We start from the raw sequence: 24,681 nt of genomic DNA on the forward strand, positions 1-24,681 counted from the left end.
TTTGAAACTGACTCATTCACCTGTCACCCTTCACAGTTTTCTTGATGGGAGGCAATTTATGCCCACATTTACTGCAGTACTTACTGAAGGCATCAGGCTCTGCAGAGCTTTGATGCTTCCCCTAAAAGTTAATTGGGAGTGTCAGGGGAAGAGTAAATGGTAGGAACGTCTATTTCATTTTTGCGGAACAGTAGTGATCCTTTGATCTTTCCAGGGTAATTTTGGGAGAGCCTCAGTCGTTTACTGTACTTTCATTGCCTGAGTTTTATATTTTCAGCACTAGTGAAATGACAGCTTTTTAAAAAGATACTGTTCGAAAGGCAATGAGATGTAGATTTAAAAGAAAAAAGTGAAAGTTGAGGTAATCCATTTAAAAATGAGCTAAAAATATTTATTCTGTTAGTATTTCCCTGCCTTGATTTTATTTCATCGTAAGATGTTAGATAGACGGGCTTCTCGATCAGGAAAGCGGAGCCCAGAGAAATGAAATTACGTCCCAAGAAGGATCCTTGGGGGTCACAGTCAGAACTGATCTCTCTTGACCACCCACCTCCATTCCACATTGTCTTGCTAGAGCTATGCGTGAGGAATGTCCAGTAACATCTTAAGCTTGTTGCTTATTTTGAATAATAATTTTTTTTTTTTAATTACCAACTGATGTCATCCAACTTGGCTTAGCAGAAAACCATGGACTTAGTAGCCAGGCAAATTAAAACTGAGTCTGAGATCTCTTCATCTGTACAAGGGACAAAACAAATGCTTTGTCTCACTAGGATGCATGAACTAATTGAGGTAATGCGCATGAGGAAATGCTGGTGGCGTAGTGGTTAAGTGCTACGGCTGCTACCTAAGAGGTCGGCAGTTCAAATCCGCCAGGCGCTCCTTGGAAACTCTATGGGGCAGTTCTACTCTGTCCTGTAGGGTTGCTATGAGTCGGAATCGACTCGATGGCAGCGGGTTTGGTTTGGTTTTAACACACATGAACTACCTGGCGCTGAGCCTAGCACAGAGCAGGTGCTCAGGAAATGAGTTACCGCACAGGAATTAAAATCTGTAGACACACTGCTAGCATCAGGGAGGTTTGTCTCTAATCCCTTCTTGCCTACCCATCATGTTGTCTAGGAGATGCTGTGGACAGGTGAGTGGAGGCTTCATGTTGCCCTCAGCACTGCTGGGGTTTCCCAATACAGTGCATACCAAGCTTTCCGTCCACAGGTCATCCCATTCTGTATTTGTTCCTCATCACAATGCCATGTCCTTGGACCCACGCCTTGGTGGCCCTGCTAATCTTATAAACTGATACTCATGAAAATGGTAATAACCAAAACTAGGTTAATGTATTACCTTAGAATGTCACATCTTCAGCTAAAAAGACCTGGTCTTGTGTAGAGCAATCACCATGCTCTCTTGGAATCTCTTTGCCAGCTTATGTTCTTACCAGTCTTCTCTTAGAGTTCCTAGGTGGCATAAGCAGTTAAATGCTCAACTACTAGCTGAAAGATTGGAGGTTCAAACCCACCCAGAGATGCCTCAGAAGACAGGCCAAGCAGTCTGCTTCCAAAAGGTCACGGCCTTGAAAACCCGATGGAGCAATGCTACTCTGCACACGTGGGGTTATGTGGGGTTTCCATGTGTCAGAATCAACTTGACAACACCTATCAGCAACAATCTTGTCTTTGCTTTTTTCAATATGAAGAGTCTTCTCCTTGACAGAGTATTCAGGAGCAAAGTAGAGGAGTTAAATGGTTGTCTGTGGGGCATTTATCAACTCTATACCATGAGTCACTCCCAGCAATGGACTTACCTTTTCTCTGGCTAACTTTCCTTTTGATTTTTATATTCCTTTTTTATTATAAAATAAGTGTTTTATTAACTTCTTAATGTATTAAATCAATTTTTATTTGTAATTTTAATAACCAAGGTAATAAAAAATATATATATACATGCCCATTATTAGAAATTCAAAAAATATAGAAGGCTATAGAAAAGAGTAAAAATTCCTCCATATTCTCACTCTGCTTTCTCCATTTCCCAAATTTGGATAAAAACTTCTAGCAGTTTGGTGTGTAACTCCCAAAACTTTAGTTTTGCTCATGAACCAGTACATCTTTTTTTTTTTTTTTTGTACTTTAGATGAAGGCTTATAGAACAAATTAGCTTCCCATTAAACAGTTAGTACGCATATTGTTTTATGACATTGGTTAACAACCCCACAACATGCGAGCAGTCTCCCTTCTCCACCTTGGGTTCCCTATTACCAGCTTTCCTGTCCCCTCCTGCCTTCTAGTCCCTGCCCCTGGGCTGGTGTGCCCCCTTTAGTCTTGTTTTGTTTTATGGGCCTGTCCAATCTTTGGCTGAAGGGTGAACCTCAGGAGTGACTTCAGTTCTGAGTTAAACGGGTGTCTGGGGGCCATACTCTTGGGGTGCCTCCAGTCTCTGTCAGACCAGTAAGTCTGTGAACCAGTATATCTTTGTTTTAAAAGTTTAAACATTAATTTGTAATTTTTTAATCAAAGTAATGGTTTACACAGCCAAATAACTAAAGGCATATAATAACAACAAAAACTCCCACCACTTCCTTTCTCACCACCGTTACTGTCCTGATAGCATTACTCTCAACTCTTAACCTTTGGTTGCTATTATTTCCTCTATATCTCTAAACAGTGTGTTTATACCAGTATTACTTTGTCAAGTGTGTTATTCTTTTATTACAGTGATGAGGATTATGTTCTTTAACACTCTCCACTCCATTTCCTCATTCCCCATCCCTTCCATGTAGTCACATCACCATTTTTTGATAATTCAGTGTTTACATCATACACCCACTCTTCCTTAGTGACACGGCTAGGTTCCAAAGACAAGGTCGTTACGCGAAAATCGGCCTTAGGTGAAAATGGAGGACTTTTTTTTTTTTCTGTTTTCAGACCATCCATTTGTCTGAATTTTTTGAGCAAGAAAATATGATCATAGAAATAACAACAGCGATTTACCGATGTACTCAGCGCTGTGACGAGTCCAGTTATAGATTATTCCTCTGTGGGGAAGGAAACTTGGAGGCGACAGAGCTGCATAAAGCCAGCCTGTGCAATGGGAGGGCCCATGGCTTAACCACTTCAGCTTCCTCCTGTGCTGGGCCAGAGCTTCCCTTGCCGGGCTGCCTTCAGGACTCCACTCACCGCCTCAAGCCCTGCAGGTTCATGATCCTGGAGCCTGTTCTGCTCTCTGGGCCTGACGAGCCACCGAGGGTTCCTAGCTTCCTTCGAGGGTGCTGGAAGCCTGGCTGCACACCCAGTTCACTGGGCTCACTTTGGGATGTCATTAAACTCCAACCCATTTCTTCCTTTTTCTTTCCTCCTTTCTCACCCCACAGCAATTTTGAGCTGCAGGGCCTCCAGCAACTTAAGAGCTGGGAACCCAGAACAGGTACACCTGCTGGCTCGATGAGGCCTGTGTGTCCACCTGGAGGCCATGGCCATGGAGGAGACTGGCTGTATACAGTAGCTAGACGCAGCGTGCCCCTTCTGGCAGGAAGGAGTAGAGGGCATGGGGCAGCGTGGTCCAGCTTCCAGGAGGAGGCAGGCCAGAGACCCTCCTTGTGGGAGGGAATCTCCACAGCTGTTGCCGCCATGCCCGCCACCTCGTAGATGCACAAAATAGTAGTAGATTTTTTACTATAGTAAATGCAAAATGTCGGATAACGAGATAGTGAGGAGTAGGTGTAATAACAATATAAATACTGTTCCCTGATGAGCTAAGTAATAAACTGATTTTATTTCATTTATTGGTCAATTTTTTTCCCTCTAATGTTAATAATTGGCACACATTTTCGTTTGCATTGCTTTCTGTGTATCTCTAGCTGATCTTTTCCTAATTCGTCAACAAATCTGTGAAATCTTTCAGAAGATGGCCGATATATCACGTATCAGTTCCCTTTGCTTTTCTTTAATTTTTAGTTGGAGATCTTCCTTCTGGAAATCTTTGTCTTCATTTTCAATTGGGACTCCTTGTTTTCTTGCTTCTTCCACAGTTATCATCCTGGGATTTTGCTTCACCATCATCCTAGGTCTTCATTTGACTTCTTTCCTGTGTTGGATTCCCTATTCTTGGATCCTGTGGTGTCTTCTTTCTTGGTTTATTCCCTTATTTTACTGGAGCATATCCTGTTAGAGCTTTCTCTTTAAGTTCCATCCATGTCTTGAAAATAAACAGAAAATGTCCTTATTCTGCCCACAAACTTGATTGGTATTTGGCTTGATTGATATAGAATTCTCAAATATATACTAATCTGAAAATATTATTCCATTGTGTTCTAATGTGCCCTTTTAAAAATCCATGTTCTTCTACTTCCTTATCCTCTGCACAGAAGCTGTTCTGTATGGGAGGCTTTAGGATTTTTTTTCTTTATCCTATGTATCCTGAAATTTAGAAATGTTTTTTGTTTTGTTTTGTTTTTTTTAATGTCTACTAATTTTTAAAAATATTTTATTGTGCTTAAAGTGAAAGTTTACACAGCCAATAGGTTCACATTTAACAACTTCTAAACAAATTATTCAGTGATATTGGTAGCATTTTTTCACAATGTGTCGTCATTCTCATTCATTCTATTCTGGTTGTACCATTTCCGGTACACTCTTTGCCGGCCACTTTACCTTCTCATCTTCACTCTAGGATAATTTTTGACCATTTGGCCTCCTACAAGTGATTTTTTGAAGAAGCTCAGTACTCATGGGTGATATTTATTTTATTAGCCAATCTGTTATTTAGCTAAAAGGTGACCTCAAGGGATAATTTTGGTTTAAGGTTTAAAGAGTATCTCAGGGTGATAGTCTTGGGGAGCCATCAAGTGAGCCAGTCCAGTAAGTCTGTTTTTTTTAAAAATTTGAGTTCTGTTCCACATTTTTATCCCATTCTATCAGGATCCATCTATTGTGGCCCTAATCAGAACAGTTGGTAGTGGTAGCAGGGCACCATCTAGTTCTTCTGGTCTCAGGGTAGATGAAGTTGTGGTTTGGGATAATACGTTTTGATGCAGTTGTTTTTGTTTTTTCCCTGACCCTTGGAAACTCTTAAACCTAGATATTTAAGTGTGAGAAATCTTAATTTTATATTCATTTGGAAATTTCCTTCTCTCCTTATTTTATTTTCTCTTCCTGTAACAACTTTTAGCTGGATAGAGCGCTGCCTTGATTGATGCTTTTATTTTATGAACTTTCTAATTTTTAATTTCTTTTTACTTGACAAATTTCTTAGGCTTTATCTTGCAAACCATCTTTTTTTTTTCTTTCATAGGTTTTTTTAAAAACTCTAAGGGCTCTTTTTTATTCTCCAAGGGTACCCTTTTTTAAGTCAGTATCCAGTTTTTGTTTTGAAAATGCAGTATCTCTTGTCTCTCTCAAGATATATGTCTGAGACATTCCTCAAAGGTTTGGTATTCCTTGGTATTTTACACTAGGGAGGCACTAAAAAGCTGATTGAAATCAGCTCACCATGAAGCATTAGGGCTCAGAGTTTGGTGACTGTGTTTATTAATCTCCATTTGTTTCATGGTTACTGTTTTCTCTTTGGAGTTCCTGGATGATGCAAATAGTTAATGCAGTCACTGCTGACTGAAAGGTCGGAGGTTTGGTCCACCCGGAGGCACCTTGGAATAAAGGCCTGACGATTTACTTCCAAAAAATCAGCCATTAAAAACCTTATAGAGCACAGTTCTACTCTGATACACATGAGGTCCCCTTGAGTCGAAATCAACTCAGTGGCAACTGGTTTAGTTTGGGGTTCTTTTCCCTTTTTTCTGCTTGCCTCTTCTCCAAGCTGTTCTTTGGATAAGGAGTCTAGATTTTGGAGAGTATAATGATGGCGTATCCTGGCTGTTCCTCTCATCAGTCCTACTTCCTGTACAGCTGTGAGTCATGGAACAAGGCTTTCACTGGGGTCTTCCCTTGCCTCTCTAAGGGCCAGTGTACACCTGCAAGCCTCTGTGATCTGAGTGGCAGGTTATCACATAACTGTCTCCACACCCTACCATCTACTCACATAAACCTCAGCCTTATTGAAATCTGGAGAGATGTTTAATAATTTTCAGCATCCATTCTGAGTTTAGTGCAGATATCACCATAACCCAGAAAAAACCCAGTTTGGCAGATATTCTTCCAAAACTGTGATTTGAATTGTTTCCCAGATTATTCTTTAGGTTTTGTTCTTGTTGTTATTTCACTTGGGGTAGGGGGTCTCAGCAAAATAAATGAAGTAAATATGTCTTTTCCTGGATGTTTCTGAACATTTCCTTCAAAGCCAAGTTGCCCTTGGAATTTTTCATAAGTCTTGAGTCATTTTCAGTTTTTACCTTCATTTATTTAACATTTTTTTGAGTACCTACTAAGCATTGGGTTTTTGTACTAGGCATAGATTATGGCGCTAATTCTTACAAGTCTCTTATGTTTTGTAATTATCCTTGATTTTGTGATTTTTTTTTTTGTCTTTTTAACATTTTAGATCATTGTAAAACTTCCTTTGCAGCCAAAATGATTTTGAAATTCCCTCCATTTTTACCTTCACCAGAATGCATTGGATAGCCACCCAAATCATGTCTTTGAGACTGCCTAAATCTAGGGCCAGGGTCACTTTTAGAGACATAGGCTATGGGATTGCACAACAGAGTCAACATGAGAAGTGTGTATGAGAACATAGGCATAGGTGCTCAGCTAAATAAGGGAGAAAGGGAGAAGAGAAAGAAAATATAAGTCATACAAGAGGCTCTGGGCTGCCTTTCACCCAGTGAAAGGATGTGAGTTGGGAGAAATGGAATCACTTGTTCCCGCAGTTGGTCTCAGTGCCTTTGTGCCGCACAGTGTAAGCAGTTCGCAGTGCTGAGTGTGAGCCTCGTGTCAGTGATACTGACTCTTCTTTCAGCATGGCCCTAACTGCAAACACAAAAACAAGACCAAGCTTTATCTGATGCTTACTCAGGGAACCATGACCTCTCCTTCTGAACTGAGCTTACAGCGTAACTGGGTAGTCTTGTGGTCACCAGCAAGGTGCCTTCCAAATAAATCTTTAAAGGTAATATACAATATGTGTGATTTTCGCCAGGCAATCTGATCCTAATTGTTATTAAATTATATTCCTAAAGTTAGCAGAAGTAGATATATGTGTAAGACCTGGGTTCCTTTTCTCTGATCACAAAAGTACACATAGTCACTGTCTCCCAAGATTCCTTTCACGTTCAGCCATTTAATCATTGGGTGGTTCAGAGTAAGCAAGGATTTCATTTTACTTGGATCCATGATCAACACCCATGGAAGCAGTAGTCAAGAAATCAAAGGATGCATTCCACTGGGAAAATCTGCTGCAAGAGACATCTTTAAAGACATCTTTAAAGTGTTAAAAAGCAAATACATCACCTTGAAGACTGAGGTGCGCCTGACCCAAGCCATGATGTTTTCAGTCACCTCATATGCAAGCAAAAGCTGGACAATGAATACGGAAGACCAAAGTAGAATCTATGCCTTTGAATTGTGGTGTTGGCAAAGAATACTGGATATACCATGGACTGCCAAAAGAACAAACAAATCTGTCTTGGAAGAAGTATAGCCAGAATGCTCCTTAGAAGCAAGGATGGGGAAACTACATCTCACATACTTTGGACATGCTATCAAAAGGGATTGGTCCCTGGAAAAGGCCATCATGCTTGGTAAAGTGGAGGGTCAGCAAAAAAAGAGAAGGACCCTCAAGATGGATTGACACAGTGGCTGCAACAATGGGCTTAAGCATAACAGTGACTGTGAGAATGGTGCAGGGCTGGGAAGTGTTTTGTTCTGTTGGACATACGGTCGCTATGAGTCAGAACTGACTTGACAGCACCTAACAACAGAAGAACATGCTTAGTCATGCCTTACAGATTCTCTGTATATAAATTATAAATAAGTATACTCAATTCTTAACTGTATTAAAAAATCAGGAATATTGCTAATGATTCAAATAGGTGTGATAATTATTTAACCACCTCCTATATGTGTTTTTTTTTTTTTATGTGTGTTACTTAACTTTTTTTTTTTTTATTACTCTCCTCCCCTAGGAAATAGAAGCCAAAGTAGTACCTACCACTTTCAATTAAATGCTGTTATAAACCAAGGGTCAGACCAGTGGTGAAACCCAGCCCACCGTCAGTTTTTGAACAGCTCATGAGCCAAGAAGAGTTGTTATATTTTAAAATGACTTTTAAAAAAGCCTTAAATATTTTACTCCAGGGATATAATTGTTAAATTCACTATATAACTTTATGAAGCAATTCCAGTATTTATGAATTTAAAAGCACAGAAAAATGCTTTGGATAAAATACTGAGAGCAAAATACACGATATAATTTTTTTATATATATACAGGACTGGTACGGTCATTTAAAACTATACCATCCAGTGCAGTAGCCACAGGCCCCAAGTGACTATTAATTTTAATTAATTTAGTTTCTCGTTACATTAGCTACATTTCAGTTGCTCGTAACTACATATAAGCTAGTGGCTACTGAATTGGACAGTGTAGGTACAAAAGTGATTTTCATCATCTGAGAAAGTTCCTTTAGAAAGCACTGGTGGCGTGGTGGATAAAGTGATCAAGTGCTAACTGGAAGATTGGCGGATGGAAACCACCAGCAGCTCCCCGGGATAAAGGTGTGGCAGTCTGCTTCCGTAAAGATTTATAGCCTTTGAAAGCATATCGGGTTACTATGAGTTGGAATCAACTCAGTGGCAGTGGTTTTGTTTTGTTTTGTTTTGCTTTTAATATAAAACAACCCCACAAACTGTGCATCATTCAAGGACTGGATGAAAATAAAGAAAACATTAACAAAAAACAATAATTTTATGTGAGCAGAGCAACCGTGGAAATTTTTTTCCTTCCTCCAACTTTTCTATTATGACCATATATTAATGTTATAATGGGAAGAATCATTGGACTTTATTTTAAAATAAAAAAGAAGTGTAGAAAATGAATACAAGTGTAGCTTGAGGAAAGCCAACTAAAATTTACTCTCTACAGTGGAGTTATTTTTGTTGCTGCTGGTAATACTCAGGTCAGATTGGAATTTCAAAAACTCAAGGCCTTATGGAATGGGCACCTTTGAGTTAGTATTCATTATGGAAGGAGTTTGCATGCAACCATGTATAGGTACAAATTTGTTCTAAATGTTTAAAATTGAATTAAAACCTACTACAGTATAGTGTGTGATACAAGCTGTTTGTGCTCAACTACTAACTTAAAGGTTGTTGATACAGACCCACTCAGTGGCACCACAGAAGAAAGGTGGGTGGTCTGATTCTGTAAATATTAAACTCATTGCTATCTCCGGGACAGAGTAGAACTGCCCCATAGAGTTTCCAAGGAACAGTTGGTGGATTTGAACTGTTGACCTTTTGGTTAGCAGCTGAGCTCTTACCCACTGTGCCACCAGGGCTCCAAGAAAACCCTATGGAGCAGTTCCTCTCTCTAACCTGTGGCGGCACTGAGAGTCAGAATCGACTCAGTGGCTATGGGTTTGGGTTGTTTCTTTCTTTCTTTTAATAGTGTATTTGCATTTAATCTAAAGCAACCATATCACCATTTCCTCAGTTGACTGCCCTTCACAATTCTAAACACATGAGTTACAGATGTGGTCTTTTGGCCCTAGTTTGTGCCATGGAGCCAACATTAAACTTTCACTGTTGTTACTGGTGGTGGTAAAGGAAAAGAAAAATCATCCCTATGTCTACAGAGAATAATCAGTATTTTCCTCTGTCTTGTCTATTTCTAACTAAATCTAACAAAGATATACTAAGTGAAACTCAGTGAATGAGCTATTCCTACAAGGAAATGGCCTAGGATATGATGGAAACATTCTTACTCAGCCAAGTTGTGCCTTTGGACTCCTGACACAGTGCTTAAAGGTTCCCTTGAGGTCCAAAATGAGAGTTCACCCACTTAAGTATTAGCCATGTGAGGTCTGCTCTGTTGTTTCTTGGCTCTTTTGATGGCTGGTTCAGTACAACCCCCCATGACCATTTAATTGGGGCTGACATACTATTTTATGTGAATGGGGACATATCCTGAGGAGTCTGTAATAGGCTGGAGTGATGAAAAGTTATGATTCTATCTAAGCTTTAAAAGTAAATCTGTATCTTAGTTATGCAAAAATGTGTCTTTTCCACTTAGCTGAGTGGAAACAAAGGAATTATAGCCATCAGTGTAGAGAAGTTTGAAATATGGGAAGAACTAGTCATCACAGGATTCAGGCTGGAAGAACACCAACCGTACCAGTTAAGGGAAATTGCCTGGTTCCTAGATTCTTAGCAGAAAGAACAGTCAGAATGAAAAAGTAACCTGGATCAGCTGTTGATAGTACATAGGATTCATGTTTGCAGTGTGACAGAGCAATTTTTGAAAGTGTGGGAGAGGAAGGGAAAGAGGGTCCTTTTGCTTTGGTCTAAGACCATCATATCTGAGAGCAAGGAGGTGATGATCTCCTTTGAGCCGCTAAAGGACTGGATACAGACTTGTGGGTGTGGATGGAGTCCAGGAAAGTTGGGGAAATGTTTAGTGAATTGAAAAGTCAGCATAGTGAACTAGTTGAGGCCTTAAACATCTGCGTCCTGACTCAATAAGTGAAGAGCGTTCAGAGAGAAGAGAAGGAATGGAAGTCTATAAATGAAGAGGTCACTGATACGTAAGTATAAAATAAGTAGCCTATAGAGCCAGAGGGTAATCGCTAAAGAAAAAGATCCATCTGCCGTGAAGTAGTCTGAAGGGAGGCTGTTACTTGGTCAGTTGACTAAATTAAAACACCAGAGCATTATTGAAGAAGTAGTCCTATCTTCTCTGAGTTCAAAGGCTGTGGGCTTTCAAATCAGACTGCTACCCATTTGTGGTGCTTCTTTTCGCTCATGCTGTGGCTTTCTGCTCTCCTCTGTCTGAGGATGGGTGACAGTCTCTCCTTGCCCCTTCCCTCCAGTCTCTGTTTCTGCCTTCCTCTTTCCCTCCTCCCCCCTTCTCCTACAGCACACTCACATTTGCATACGTTCACTTTACAAGGTCCTGATCTGTGATCTCATCTCATTGCCTGGAGGTAACAGGCAAATGTGTTCTATTGCTTTTCTTCTCTCAGCATCCTGTGTAAGTAGGTTACATGTATGCACATGCAGAAATTGTAATATTTAAATTTGGGGAGCTGTCTTCAAACCTAGAGAGTATGTCAAATTTGATCTCAAATAATCTCTTGTTCCCAGATTTGCCAAAGACTAAGAAAACTATGAAGGAAATAATATCTGTCTAGCAGAGTTCAGTCCCCTTGTCATTTCTCTTCCAGTTGTCTGATATGGAGAGCCGAAGTGGGGTGGTTAAGAAGCTGACTTTAATTCTTTCTCATTGCAACGGCTCCATTTATATATCATATCTTTTGTTTTTGTGATTTTCAGTGGGGTTGAGAGTGTTGATACTGAGCGATTTTAAAGATTTAGAGGATAAAACCAAACCATTTGCCATTGAGTCAGTTGTGATTCCTGGCGACCCCATGTGTGTCAAGAGTAGAACTGTGCTGCATAGGGTTTTTCATGGCTGATGTTTTAGAATAGGTCACCCAGCCTTTCTTCCGAGGTGCCTTTGGGTGAAGCCGGACTGCCAGCCCTTTGGTTAGCAGCCTAGCACGTTAACCATTTTGTACCATCCAGGAACTCTGATTTCAAGGACCTCAAAACCAAATTCACTGCTGTCAAGTCAATTCTGACTCATAAAAAAAAACGATCCTATATAACTGCCCCATAGGGTTTCCAAGGCTGTAAATCTTTATGGAAGCAGACTGCCACATCTTTCTCCAGCAGAGTAGCTGACGGGTTTGAAGTGCTGAACTTTCAGTTAAAGCCGATACTTTAACCACTGTACCAGCAGGGTTCCTTTAAAACAGAGAATCTTAGGAATAAACATTCTCTGAGTGAGCAAAATTGGCAGAAACCTGGATTTCTTTCAGTTTCTTGTATATCAGATGGATTTGAAAGCATGGATAGATTATCTTTGGGCAGCTACAGGGAATGGAAAGATTTCACTGGATTTACTGTTTTGCCAAAGATTGAACGTAAGCAAGTTGCCTTACCAAGAAGTTCTTAGCAATTTTGATATCAGCGATAGTGGCTACCTTTGGCAGCGACTGTGTCCCCGGGTCATAGCTAAGTAAGTGCTTTGCATGAATCATCTCCTCACCAACCCAGTGAGGTGCGTGTTCTGTTGTCGCCCTGGAAGATAGGAGGAAACCAAGTCTCAGAGAAGTTCCTTCACTTGCCCATAGTCACAGAGTATTTGAGGCAGAGCCACACTTTGAACTGAGGTCTCTGGCTGAGCCCTGGCCCCTCACCACTAGCCACACTGCCCCATCAGCGTGCTCTCCTTGCCTCGCCAGTTGTCCTCAGTGTATTCTCGGACTGCAGATACGTGTCAATTCCTTGTCTTTTTTCTTCTCCCTGCCTCCACTCCCAACAACAGAAGTTTGCCACAGGATGTATTTTGAATTCTTGGAGTGTTGACATCAGACAGGACACATAACAATGTGATTCTGCTGCAGATACAAAGTCAAACCCACTGAGCTTTTACCTAAACAATCAAGGGAGGAAAGGAATATGCAGAACGCCAGGCTTGTAGTTTTGTTTTTTTTTTTCATAAGGCTTTGGGGTTATTTGTCTTTTGAGTTGTTGCATTTATTTACCCAGTAGATATGGAAATGGAATAAATACTTGAAAGAATGTATTCCTAAGTCCTTGTTTTTCAAATTATTCCATGTTTAATAAGCTGCAAATGATAATAATTTTGATAATAAGTTTTACCTCATTATGGGTCATTACATGAAAAGTAAGTCAACTAGTCTTACTATTAAAACAGTAATAATCTTATTTATAAGGAATTGGTAAGGTGGTCTTTAGCGAGCTGTGACTGAAAAGAAATAGTGAAGTTTGTCATAGCAATTGAAAGTGAAGAGTGGTATTTAAAATGTAGTCCTATATGGGTTCCTGAAGCATAAAATCCCTATACTCTGTCGACCTCCTTTCCTTATCAACTTTAGAAGTAGAAATACTGCCAGTGAAAATGGCGTCCATGTAGGCAGTTTCATCATGCATGGCATGTGGAAGGAAGCGCTGCTAGCCTCTAGGCATTAAAATCAAGTGTGTGGGGGGGCAGCAGTTATTGTCTTAGCCTATAACTCTGAGGACCTGGGTTAAAATATATTTTAAGGAGTTGTAAAATGTGTGTATTTCCCTTCTGCTAAGCAATCTATTTATTACTTCACAGATTCTATGTCTCTGTACCTGGACCACGCTTATTACATAGAGTGTGTGGCTTTGCCCTTCTTTAGGGGAAAGCTCAGGGAACATTGAGTTTGTGTATCACTCAGATCCTTTGTGTCTCTTTCATGCTGAAGGGCATCTCAGTGCCTCGTCCCTCCAGGGTCTGCCCTGCCTCAGGTAGTAGCTAAGAACAACTCATCAATAGCTGTCAGGCACTCAGTGATGAGGCAGTTTGACAGTCCACATGCTTATTTCTTATGTGCCTGGTTTTGCATTTAAGAGCTACACCCTAGATCTTCTGGGAAATGTAAAAAAAAAATGTGGTGTGAACAGGAGTAAAAGATATCAACAGGGAGAGGCAGGTAGGTGGGTAACTTTTATCATCTAATAGAATTAAAGGCCCTGATCTAAATTGTGTTTTTTGCTAAGAAAATAAGTGAATTTTGTGACAACACGTATTTATTGGCAAAACCGTGAAGAGTTGTAAATGTGTTAAAATGAATGTTCACATCTCTGGTTTAAAGCTGACTTTTGGTGGAGGGAAGTACAAACTTGGCAGAGAGGGCTAAGGAAAGAGGGCCTACTGAGGAAGCTCTATAGACTTGAAGCTTTGATAGGTCTTTGATAATTTTTTTATGCAGAGATTTGTGCCAAATCGTAGCTGGCTTCCAGCTGGGGTCGTGAGCCATGTCCATGGGATCTAACCTTCTTGATCAGAGAGATGTTTGCACAGGAGCCAAAAGAAAGACAAGGCCTTGTACCTCCAGGCACATAATTGAATCTCCCTGTTCCACACTTGAGTCGTTAGATGGGGCTTCCCCCTGGGCTTCTCTACATCTAGACCCTGGAAACCAGCAGGCACCGCAAGACTGCATGTTTTAGGAGAACAGAGACTGGAGTGCATATGGTCTGCATCCAGCTTAGCATGTTTGTGCCATCCCCACCCCCCTTAGAAATGTAAATGAGGAGGAAATGTTTCTCATTCCCAACACAGAGAATTTTCTTACACAGACATCAGAAGCTTGGTGAACCATTTCAATTACAGAATTTTCATGGATCTCTTCAAAGGGCCCTAGGCTTCGATTTTTCTGGGCTCTCCTTTGGCTTGCTTTGCTCTGCTCTGCCGTTTTTCTCCTTGCATCTCTAACTCATTTGTCAAGATTCAACACAAGACTACCTTTTCTTTTAAGCTTTCCCTGACCCACTCCCCAAGCAGACTGACCCTCCCTGTGTGATTCTGACCTCTGTTTCCCACTCTAAACTGCCATCATATGGTGAGCTCCTCCCGCATAGGAGTTGTGTCTTCAACACGCTTTCATGCCCAGCATCCAGCAAACCTTCAGTGTGTGTCTGTTGAATGATGGGCAAACCAGGAATAGGGCGATGTGTACCCTGGGGGTGAAGGAAGGAATGAGCCCAGGGGGCTCAGGGAAGAATTGCTTGGTAAAGTTGCATTGATCCGGTCCTAGAAGGATAGGAAGTGAGGACAGCATTGCAGGCCATGGGCCTGCAGGGCAATGGTGACATTGTTTTTCTGGAGAGGAGAACATTTGTGTAGGGGCTCAGATTCAAAATGTGTGCTGGGATCAGGCCATGCCAGGCTATGAATGCAGACTGAGGAACTTGGGACTTTTCCCTCTAGGCAGCACTAGTCAGTCATGTTTAGCAGGGTGTTCCACTAGAAAAGCCATAATTTCTGGAGATTAGCTAGAGATCTTGAAATGTCACAGTGGCTTGAACAGAGCTACCAGGGAGGATACTCAACAGGCACACCATTCCAATTGCCTGAAAAGGCAGGCTGCCTGCTAGAGCATGTGAGTAGGTAGCCTGCCCTTTCCCAGGGCCAGGGATGAGGTAAATGCTTCCCAGTTTTGCTCTCTACCCTTTCCACCCCATGGAAGGAAGGACCTACCTGATTGGTGAGGTCTGGTGAGTCTGATGTTTTCGTGGCCACATTTGCAAGAGGCAAAGTGACTGCAGAGAAAGTGCCAGGCACCATGCTCCATGCATTTAACAGCTGTCCTCAGACACAGCGGCCTCTAGGTCTCCCTGTCTTTGTGTGCGACAGAGACTAGGCAGGACCTACCCTGGCTGGCCCATCCTATCTTTGCTCTCTATTCCAGCTTTCTCAGCTGCATTACAGGGTACATTTTCTTCATTAGGAGAGACAGTTACTTTCAGTTCAGGGGAAGTAGTGGGGTGATGAGGAGTTGGAAGCTTCTTTGGCCTCAGATGTAGGCCAGGCCCATCCACACAGTTAACAAGAAGCCCTTTGTTAGGAATAGTAAAACCTTTACTAGCGTCCTCTTTGGGGAGTCCTTGGGTGATACAAATGCTCAAGCGGTCACTGTTCACCAAAAGGTCGCAAGCTCAAGGCATCTTGGAAGAAAGACCTAATGATCTGCTTCCAGAAAATCGGCCATTAAAAACCTGTGGAGCACAGTTCTATCTACTCTGACACACTTGGGGTCACCATGAGTCAGAATTGACTTGAAGGCAACTGGTAATAAGTATCCTCTTTGATTCCTCTTGTACATTTCCCGTCTGGCTAAAACCCCAAGTGATGGAGGGGTGAGTGTTAGCACCTCCCCAATATCCTTTAAATTTTTCTTCAGTGGTGAACAAAGCCTCATTGCTGTTCTGTCATTGGTCACATACGTGTCTCTCACTTTACTATTTTGTTTTCTTCCTTGAAGCCTCATACCCTGGTAGATTGGAGCATAGAGTTAAGAATCCAAAGGCCATGAAGTCTCCTGAGACACGCTGCTCCCTCACAGATTTCCATTTTACTGAGTGGAGTCCATTATGCTTTACGTTCTGCCCGTTCCATTACCCTGTGAGGTATCATAAAAACCTCTCTTTCTCTTTTTTTTCTTTTTTTTGCCCTAGGAGGATATAGTCCTGGTGCTTTGCTATAGGGCATATCTGGTTGTAAATATTCTCCATGGGAAGGAGAAAAGGCATAATGGGTTTCCACTGTAGAGTGAAAAACAAATCATATAACAAAGAATCTTCATTTGTCTTAATTGAGAAGAACAAAAAGAATGAAGATTTTTGTCGCAGGGCTCAGATACTCAGCTGTAGGTGTTTGCGCGTATTTCTTAGCACATAAATGGCACAGAGCCTCACCTCCAGCTCTTTGTTGTTCCTGGCTCATCTGCAAGCTTTCTGTACCTTCCAACTCAAAGTGTGGTCTGTGAGTCGCAGCATCAGCCCTACCTGGGAGCTTATTACAAATGCAAAACCTTAGGCCCTGCCCCATGCTGAATCAGAATCCCCATTCTAACAAGATCCACAGGTAATTCAAAAGCATGTTAAAGTTTGAGAAGCCCAGTGCCAGCAACATGCTTCTCATTTTAGTGTGCACCAGAATCACCTAGAAGGCTTGTTAAAACACCGATTCCTGCTTCCCCCCACCCCCAACGCACCATAGCAATTAAATTTGGTGGGTCTAGTCAAGGGCCTGGAGATTCTGATACTGGGACAACTGTCCACTTTGAGAAGCTTGGCTCTCTAATTTTCCTCTGAATTAGAAGCCCAAGCCCCAGGCTGCTCAAGCCTCAGTCCACAGGCATGTAGTAAACGGTAAACTAGCTGAGAGCAGCCCAAATTGCATACAGGGCAAAGCTTCAGTGGAACCAGGTCAGTCTGGGGGATATGCCTCCAGTGTCCTTACGCAGCAGGACTGCACACTGAGGGATGACCGCCTAGACAAAGTCATTCCTGGGACACAGTGCAGGGTTCGGTCTGCTCTCCTGGCCACTGTCCTGGAGGCTGGTAAGAGGACTCAGACTAGTCTTGATACTTTTCTTCAAAGAGACCTGAGACACCTCCTTCTGTATTAACCCCAAGGCTTATCCTTTAAGGATTTCAACCACAAAGGGCCAAATAGGACACCTACTCTTGGGAGTCCATCGTGCCCCTTCTGGAAAATGCTAAATATAATGATAAATCGTTCTAATGCAGACCCACCGGTTGATGCCAAGGCATGCCCACCATGGCGTATCGAGGGTATTGCATTGGCCCTGGAAGTGTGGCGCCTCTGAGCAGTTTCTGTTAATCTGGTACAACCCAACATCTTTCCTCAAGCACAGTAATGTGTTAATTAAAAGATTAATGAGCTTCAGTTGTATTTTTTAGCTGATATTATAGAAAAGTTACCAAAAGAGGGGTGTCAGATTTTGGACCAGGGCACAATTTCAGTGCTTGCCATAGGCGCCATTTTCCGTAGATACACCACTGGCCTTACCGAGGTAGTAGAAATTGTTAAGTGGCACCACGCACCCAGGGCTGGTGCAATACCTGCCACACCCTAGTTACACCTCTGGTGCATACCTACCCTTTGGGCAGGTCTTCTATAGAGACCACAGTGCAACTTTCTTGCATTTCTGTAGCTATAAAAAAACAAACCCCTTGCGGTCAAGTCGATTCCAACTCATAGCGACCCTCTAGGACAGAGCAGAACAGCCTCATAGGGTTTCCAAGGAGCACCTGGTGGATTCAAATTGCTGACCTTTTGGTTAGCAGCTGAGCGCTTTAACCACTGGACCTATAGGTAAGGAAAAAAAAGTACACTCCCACCAGGGATGCCATTGTCTAACTTTCTTTAAACCCAAACCCACTGCCGTGGAGTCATTTCCAACTCAGTGACCCTATAGGACAGAGTAGAACTGCCCCATAGAGTTGCCAAGGAGCACCTGGTGGATTCGAACTGCTGACCTCTTGGTTAGCAGCCATAGCATTTAACCACTGCACCATCAGGGTTTTCTAACTTTCTTTAGATTCTTTTTTAATTCTTTCAATTCTTATTAGGACCTTTGCTTCCCCTCAGTCCTAAAATTTTAAACCTATAAAATCTCAGGCTACTAGGCATTGTTCCTCAGGGAATGTTGTTTCCAGAACTGAAAATATTACCACTTTATAGCTATGATAATCAGGTAAATGGCTATAGGTGTGTAGATAGAAAAGATGTTACTTTTACAGCTGTACATGTCATTTATATAAAAGAGAAATGAGTGCCGTGAAATAAATATGCTGTCAGCTATGAAGCAATCTTTCAATCGATCAGTCTCACATGTATCATCAGTGTTTAATTATGTAAGCAATTGTAGGCACAAAACTAAAAGGTTGAAGAGATCAGTAACTGTCAGCTTTACCAGGTTTGGTAGAGATGTGCTTTTTGGAAACTATGCCCTGTCAAGTGGATTTGGCTTGGCATACTTTACAGAAGTACAAAGTTAAGGTATAGGCAGGACCTAAAAGATTTTCCTTGCTCAGCTGAGTGTCCTGGAGGTGACTTGGAACAGAGCTTTATGCAGAGGAGTGTGTTTGGCCATCGTTAACCCTGCACCTTGAAACATAGGGAACACTGTATGTCAGGAAGGCAAAATCTGAGCAGAAGATATTACAGCTTGACCCCAGAGTCGTAATGGTCATCTCTCAAGCATCGTTCATTCATTCTCTTTTATAAGTTTGGAGGGAAATGTATCCAGATCTCTCAGCTGGATGTATTTTATAGAATAAGAAACAGAAAAATGCAGCCCAAACTAACTTCAAAAAAATAAAGGGCACTAGTTAGTGCTGAAGCGGTACCGAGTTCCTGTTTGGGGTGATGAAAAACTTCTGGAAATAGATAGTGGCGATGGTCGCACAACACAGTAAATGTAATCATACACTTAGAAATGGTCAAAATGGCAAACTTTTTGTTATACATAATTTACCACAAAGAATTTTTTAAAAAAAATAAAATAACAACAAAAAAAAGTGGCATCTGGGGTCTTAAACGCTAGCAGGCGGCCATCTAAGATGCGTCAATTGGTCTCAACCCACCTGGAGCAAAGGAGAATGAAGAACACAAAAGACTAAAGGTAATTATGAACCCAAGAGAGAAAGGGCCACATAAACCAGAGACTACATCAGCCTGAGACCAGAACAACTAGATGGTGCCTGGCTAAAACCAATGACTGCCCTGACAGTGAACACCACAGAGAACCCCTGAGGGAGCAGGAGAGCAGTGAGATGCAGACCCCAAGTTCTCATGAAAAGACCAGACTTAATGGTCTGACTGAGACTAGAAGGACCCCAGTGGTCATGGCCCCCAGACCTTCTTTTTGCCCAAGACAGGAACCATTCCCAAAGCCAACTCTTCAGAGAGGGATTGGACTGGACAATGGGATAGAAAAAGATGCTGGTGAAGGATGAGCTTCTTGGATCAAGTAGACACTTGAGACTATGTTGGCATCTCCTATCTGGAGGGGAGATGAGAGGGCAGAAGAGCTCAGAAGCTGGCGGAATAGACATGAAAATAGAGACTAGAGGGAAGGAGCAGGCTGTCTCATGAGGGGAAGAACAGTTAGGAATATATAGCAAGGTGTATATAAATTTTTGTATGAGAGGAAAAAAAAAAATCCAGAGGCATGGCCAGGTTCAGACATGGTTTGACTAAGCAGCTCAAGTGATATGGGCAGGACCTGGTTTCTTCTTTCATTTTCTCAGCTCAGACTCATCAGTGTTGGCTGCTTGGCCTTCAGGTATCTGTGTTGTGGTTTCAAAGTGGTTTCTAGAAGCTCCTGGGACTACTGAACATGATTCCTTTTTCACATTCTTCATGAAAGCAAGGTTCTCTGTCCCAGAGTTCCCAGTATAAGTCCCTGGGTTAATTGCTTAGCTGACCTAATTACTGTAAAACCAGACAATGGCCTGCCCTGATTGGCTTGGGCCTGGATGCAGAGCCCAGCCCTGAACCAGTCCCTGTGCCAGGGGATGGGGGTAGTTGGTTTAAACCAGTGAGCTGCACACTAGCAATGAAGGTACGGACATCAGTCCCATGCAGACGTTTCCGTTGCAAAGCTCAGTCATAACATGTAGAACTAGCAAAGGGGCGAAAATGTGTGGTCTTGCTGTGTGTCCAGGAAGAAGTGTATCCATGCACCATGCCTTTTATATCCTTGGGGAAAGAAGAACCCCCAAAATATGCTGCCTTTATCTGTAACCCAAGGGCGGTAATGATTTAGAGAGGAGGAGGGGGGAGCCAGGGGCGAATTAACCAGTAAGCACGGTGTGCATCAGTTTGCATTGAGCAAGGTACACACAGGCTTAGTTGTATTTACTTGCTGATCTGTGGGGAGCAATTTCACATGGGTTTCACCGCACCTTTGATGTGGTGGGGTACAGGTGAAATTGTGCACTGCAGATAGGTGCGAAGGCATAGTTGGGCCCCTGCATATCTTGCGTATTGGATAGTCCGGCCCTGGGGGAGAACTGATAAGCAGATATAAAAGAGGCTGTGAGACTCTTGAGCTTCTGGCTGATGAATACTGTTTTTTTGAGAGGAGTGCTCTGACTCATTAGCATCTTCATTTATAAGAGCAAGCTGGTGAATTTCCTTGAGAACCCATTTAGGTTTTCTGTAACCAAGGTAGCCTCTAAAGTGTGGCTTCAGGTAAAAACGCTCACAAATGCTGAAGATGTGTAACCTTTATATCTCCAGGTAATTAATATACATGGCGCCACAATTCTATATGAAAGCCAGAGTGAGACATAAACTATGCCCTGGTGAACAGGAAGTGTATGATGTAAATCTATTTTTCCATCCTTTTGCTTATCAGAGGATTGATTGGCTGAGTGATTGGTTTATATTTATATAGTAAGTGGTAATGATTATAGAAATATAAATGTGCTTTGGGCAAAGAATTAAGTAACTTTGTCAGGATTGTTTAACATAGAGTTAATTGTGTAGGTCCAAATAAACATAGTTTAGGACACAAAATGAAGCCTGGTGTCAAGTCCTTAATTCAGATCTTAAGTATTTAATCTTGAATGAAAAATTTCTGGTGGAAATTTGTGACAGTGTGCCAGATACAAGATGATTTTCTTGGCTTCGATTATTTTTTCTTTCAGGCTTGAGAGTTATTTCAGCGGATTGTAGTTATTATTATTTTTCCCTTGTGCATGTCAACCTGAGAGTTTGTATATTGGAAACAGCCCATATGTGTCATGAATCACTTGCGTGTAATTCATGATAAAACCTACTGAAGCCCAGCCCCAGGCTGCAAAAATTGAATGCATACAGAAGATGTGTTGGACTTACGAAATAAACACAATTCACAGACTAAGTAATCTCATCATTCACTCCTTGTTTGTTCTTTTTTTCTCCAGAACCGAATGGAGGAAAGCAAAGCACTCTTTAGGACAATTATCACATACCCCTGGTTCCAGAACTCCTCGGTTATTCTGTTCTTAAACAAGAAAGATCTTCTAGAGGAGAAAATTATGTATTCCCACCTAGTTGACTACTTCCCAGAATATGATGGTAAGTCAGCACTCTTCAGAGCAGCCCAGTGGGTGGGGACACTTTTTGCGTCCCAACACAGATGAAAAAGCTAACACATTACAGAAAACTAGAGTCTCTAGGAGTTGGAATCAACTGACAGCACACAACAACAGCATCAGGGCTGCCTTTGCTCTCAGAATCCTGCATGTTGTGACTGATGGATTACCAACTGCTGTTTGCTCTGTCCTTTAATGACATGAAGCATTTCATTCCCTGATGAAGCTGAAAGTTACAGGAAAAACAACTTCTAATATGTTTTGAAATAGCTGTATCAGAGGAAGGAACAACCCATTAGTTTTGACCAATTAAACATCAATCATTATGTTTTCCTCTTAGCTCCCTTTTATTTGGTTACAGTCTGGCTCTGTGTTGGGGAGAAAACACAGTTTTGTGGTCAAGAGCCCATACTCAGAAATCCATCTACCCAGGTTCAAATCCCAGTTCTGACACGTCCTATCTGTAGGACTGTGATCAAGTCACATAACTTCTCCGGGTCTTAGGACCAAATTCACAGGATTGTTTTGTAGACTATAATGGATAACATACGTGTGACGTTTAGCATGATGCCTGACACATAGTGAATACTTAGGAAATATTTACTTTTTTGGGTGCTTCATGGCCTGATGAACTTCCATCATCCTTTTGAGGAGTACCCATCCTTTAAGTTCTTCCTAAAGCACTTAGAATCTGTAGCGCCCACTTCAGTACCCATAGGGCTTTCCATGTTTACTGGGTTCTTATAAACAAATCTTGTTTCCCCAGCTAGACTCTGAAATCCTGAAGAACTGGACACACAAGCCATTCTGAGTACTACTTGTTGTTTGATTGGTAACAAAATGTATCTACATTCCGCTAACCTAAAACAAGTGAAAAAGCCATAGCCACTGCCCTGTAAGAGCTTATGTTGCAGGATAAACACATATCTTACATCCTCTCCCCCATACTTGTATCAAGATTATTGTTGTTGTCATTGTGTGTCATCAAGTAGATTTTGACTCATAGCAACCCTATATGACGGAGTAGAACTGCCCCATAGGGTTTCCAAGGCAGTAAATCTTAGCAGAAGCAGACTGCCACATCTTTCTCCCACAGAGCAGCTGGTGGATTCAAACTGTCAACCTTTCAGTTAGCTGCTGAGCACTTAAACACTGTGCCACCAGGGCTCCTTATTGGAACATAGCCATAACCATTCTGTCATACACTGTGGCTCTCTGGCTGCTTTCAAGCTACAACAGCAGAGTTGAGTAATTGTGACAGAGGCCATATGGCTTGTAAAGCCTAAAATAATTTACTCTTTGGCCCTTTATAAAGGAAGTTTGCTGGACCCTGACATAAAGAGTATAGTGACTAAGAGCACAAGTTTTGAATGTATCAGAGTTCCAGCTCTGCCACTTACTGCCTGTTCGACCTTGGACAAGTTGACTTAACTACTCGGTTTCTTCTGAGTAACAAAAAGTTAGGAGCCTGCGTGGCACAAGCAGCTCGCGGTCGGCTGCTAACCCACCCAATGGCTCCACAGAAGACAAGTCTGGTGAGCTGTTTTCGTAAAGATTGTTGTTGCTGTTGTTAGTTGCCGCTGAGTAGATTCCAACTCATAGCAATCCCAGGCTGGCAAAGTAGAACTGTGCTCTGTAGGGTTTTCGAGGATGTGAGCTTTTGGAAGGTTACAGCCAAGAAAACCCTATGGAGCAGTTCTCCTGTGTAAAACATGGGGATGCCATGAGTTGGGGGCCAACTCAACAGCAGCTAACAATAACAAGAATTAAATGGCATCAGATCTATGAAGCCCTTAGCACTGTTACTTGGCACATAAAAGAGCACCAACCCAAAAGTACCTACTGTAGAAGTGTGTTTAACAACAGACTATTTTTTTTAATTACATTATCAACATATGGTATCCAGGACGGTTATCAATTCAGTAATGATTTTGTATTGCTAAAAACTCCCTAAAAAAAGGTATTTACTTTTTAAACCTAAGATTTAATTTGGCTTCGAAGCTTTCTAAGATGCAAGCACATCAAGGACTGAGGTTTACTCATCTTTTCATCTCACCATACCCTTGGCATGGTGCTGGCATGTGGTCGGGGACCCTTACATGTTTAAGAATTGAAGTTCCCTTCTCACTTACACATAAGACTCTGAAGGTTGGTCAGTTGGAAATACAGACATTGGAGGATGGTCAGGGATTAGAGATAATACGCTTTTTCTGTTGCAGCGTGTTCGTAATCCTCTCTGCAAGTACATTTTCCTTTGTGCTTTGCTGGTCTTTTAAAAGCAAATACTTTGCTAGTCTAAACAGTGTTTTCTCTTTTCCTCTTTTTAATTTGCCGCTAGTCTGGAGCCAAGTCACAAATGCCTGGGACTGTATTCCTCAGTATTCCTGAGGAAACTATGGAAGAAAGTAATTTTGGGCGTAGTTAACTTGCTTTTTTCACAACAAAAGGTCCCGTGTTCTTTAAACTTGATGGAAACAGATCTGGTTTAGACCTAAACACACTTACTTGCCTCATATACCTCTAGGAAGAGACTATTTTTAATTTTTCTCAGAATTCCGTAAGAATCAGAGGACGTGAAATAACCACACTATACGTAACGTCCACCTTGTACACCAGTGAACTTTCGTAACTTGGTTGGATAAGAGAGGGCAGAGGGCAGATACCGCATTGTCTACCCCACAGTGCTTAAACCCACTGAGACCCAAGCTACTCGGCAGCACCAAATATACCCACACCACGTGATGGTTGATTTTTCTGCAATAAAAGATTTTTTTCTGTGGTGGGTATTTGGGGTACTGGTTTTTTGTTGTTTTTTTTTTTAATCTCTGCAACATCTTCCTAATCTCTTCACGCTACCTCCTTTGTCCAAAAAGATTCCTCATCACTACAGGCACTTTCCTTCCATCATGCCCCCACTGTGAAGGTCTTGAAATTTGAACATGTTTTTTATTTACTGTTTATCTCCCCCAATAGACACATAATGCACATAGGAAACTTGGCTGCTAAAAAAGACACTGATTTCGTTATTCACGAAGCAAACCCAGCTGTCATTTCAAGAG

The 24,681-nt window shown here is 41.7% G+C and overlaps 1 protein-coding gene across 4 annotated transcripts in view; it reads left to right on the forward strand.

Annotated features, from left to right (window-relative positions):
• The window catches only part of GNAQ (G protein subunit alpha q), a 325,499-nt gene that overhangs the window by 295,407 nt on the left and 5,411 nt on the right, over positions 1 to 24,681 (forward strand). For all 4 annotated transcript variants that reach the window (XM_064291202.1, XM_064291203.1, XM_023544734.2 and 1 more), the window contains one exon: positions 21,452 to 21,605. In XM_064291202.1, the coding sequence (XP_064147272.1) occupies positions 21,452 to 21,605 (154 nt within the window). The remainder of the gene's footprint in view (positions 1 to 21,451; positions 21,606 to 24,681) is intronic.

Source organism: Loxodonta africana, chromosome 9, assembly GCF_030014295.1.
Source record: "Loxodonta africana isolate mLoxAfr1 chromosome 9, mLoxAfr1.hap2, whole genome shotgun sequence".
Classification (NCBI taxonomy): domain Eukaryota; kingdom Metazoa; phylum Chordata; class Mammalia; order Proboscidea; family Elephantidae; genus Loxodonta; species Loxodonta africana.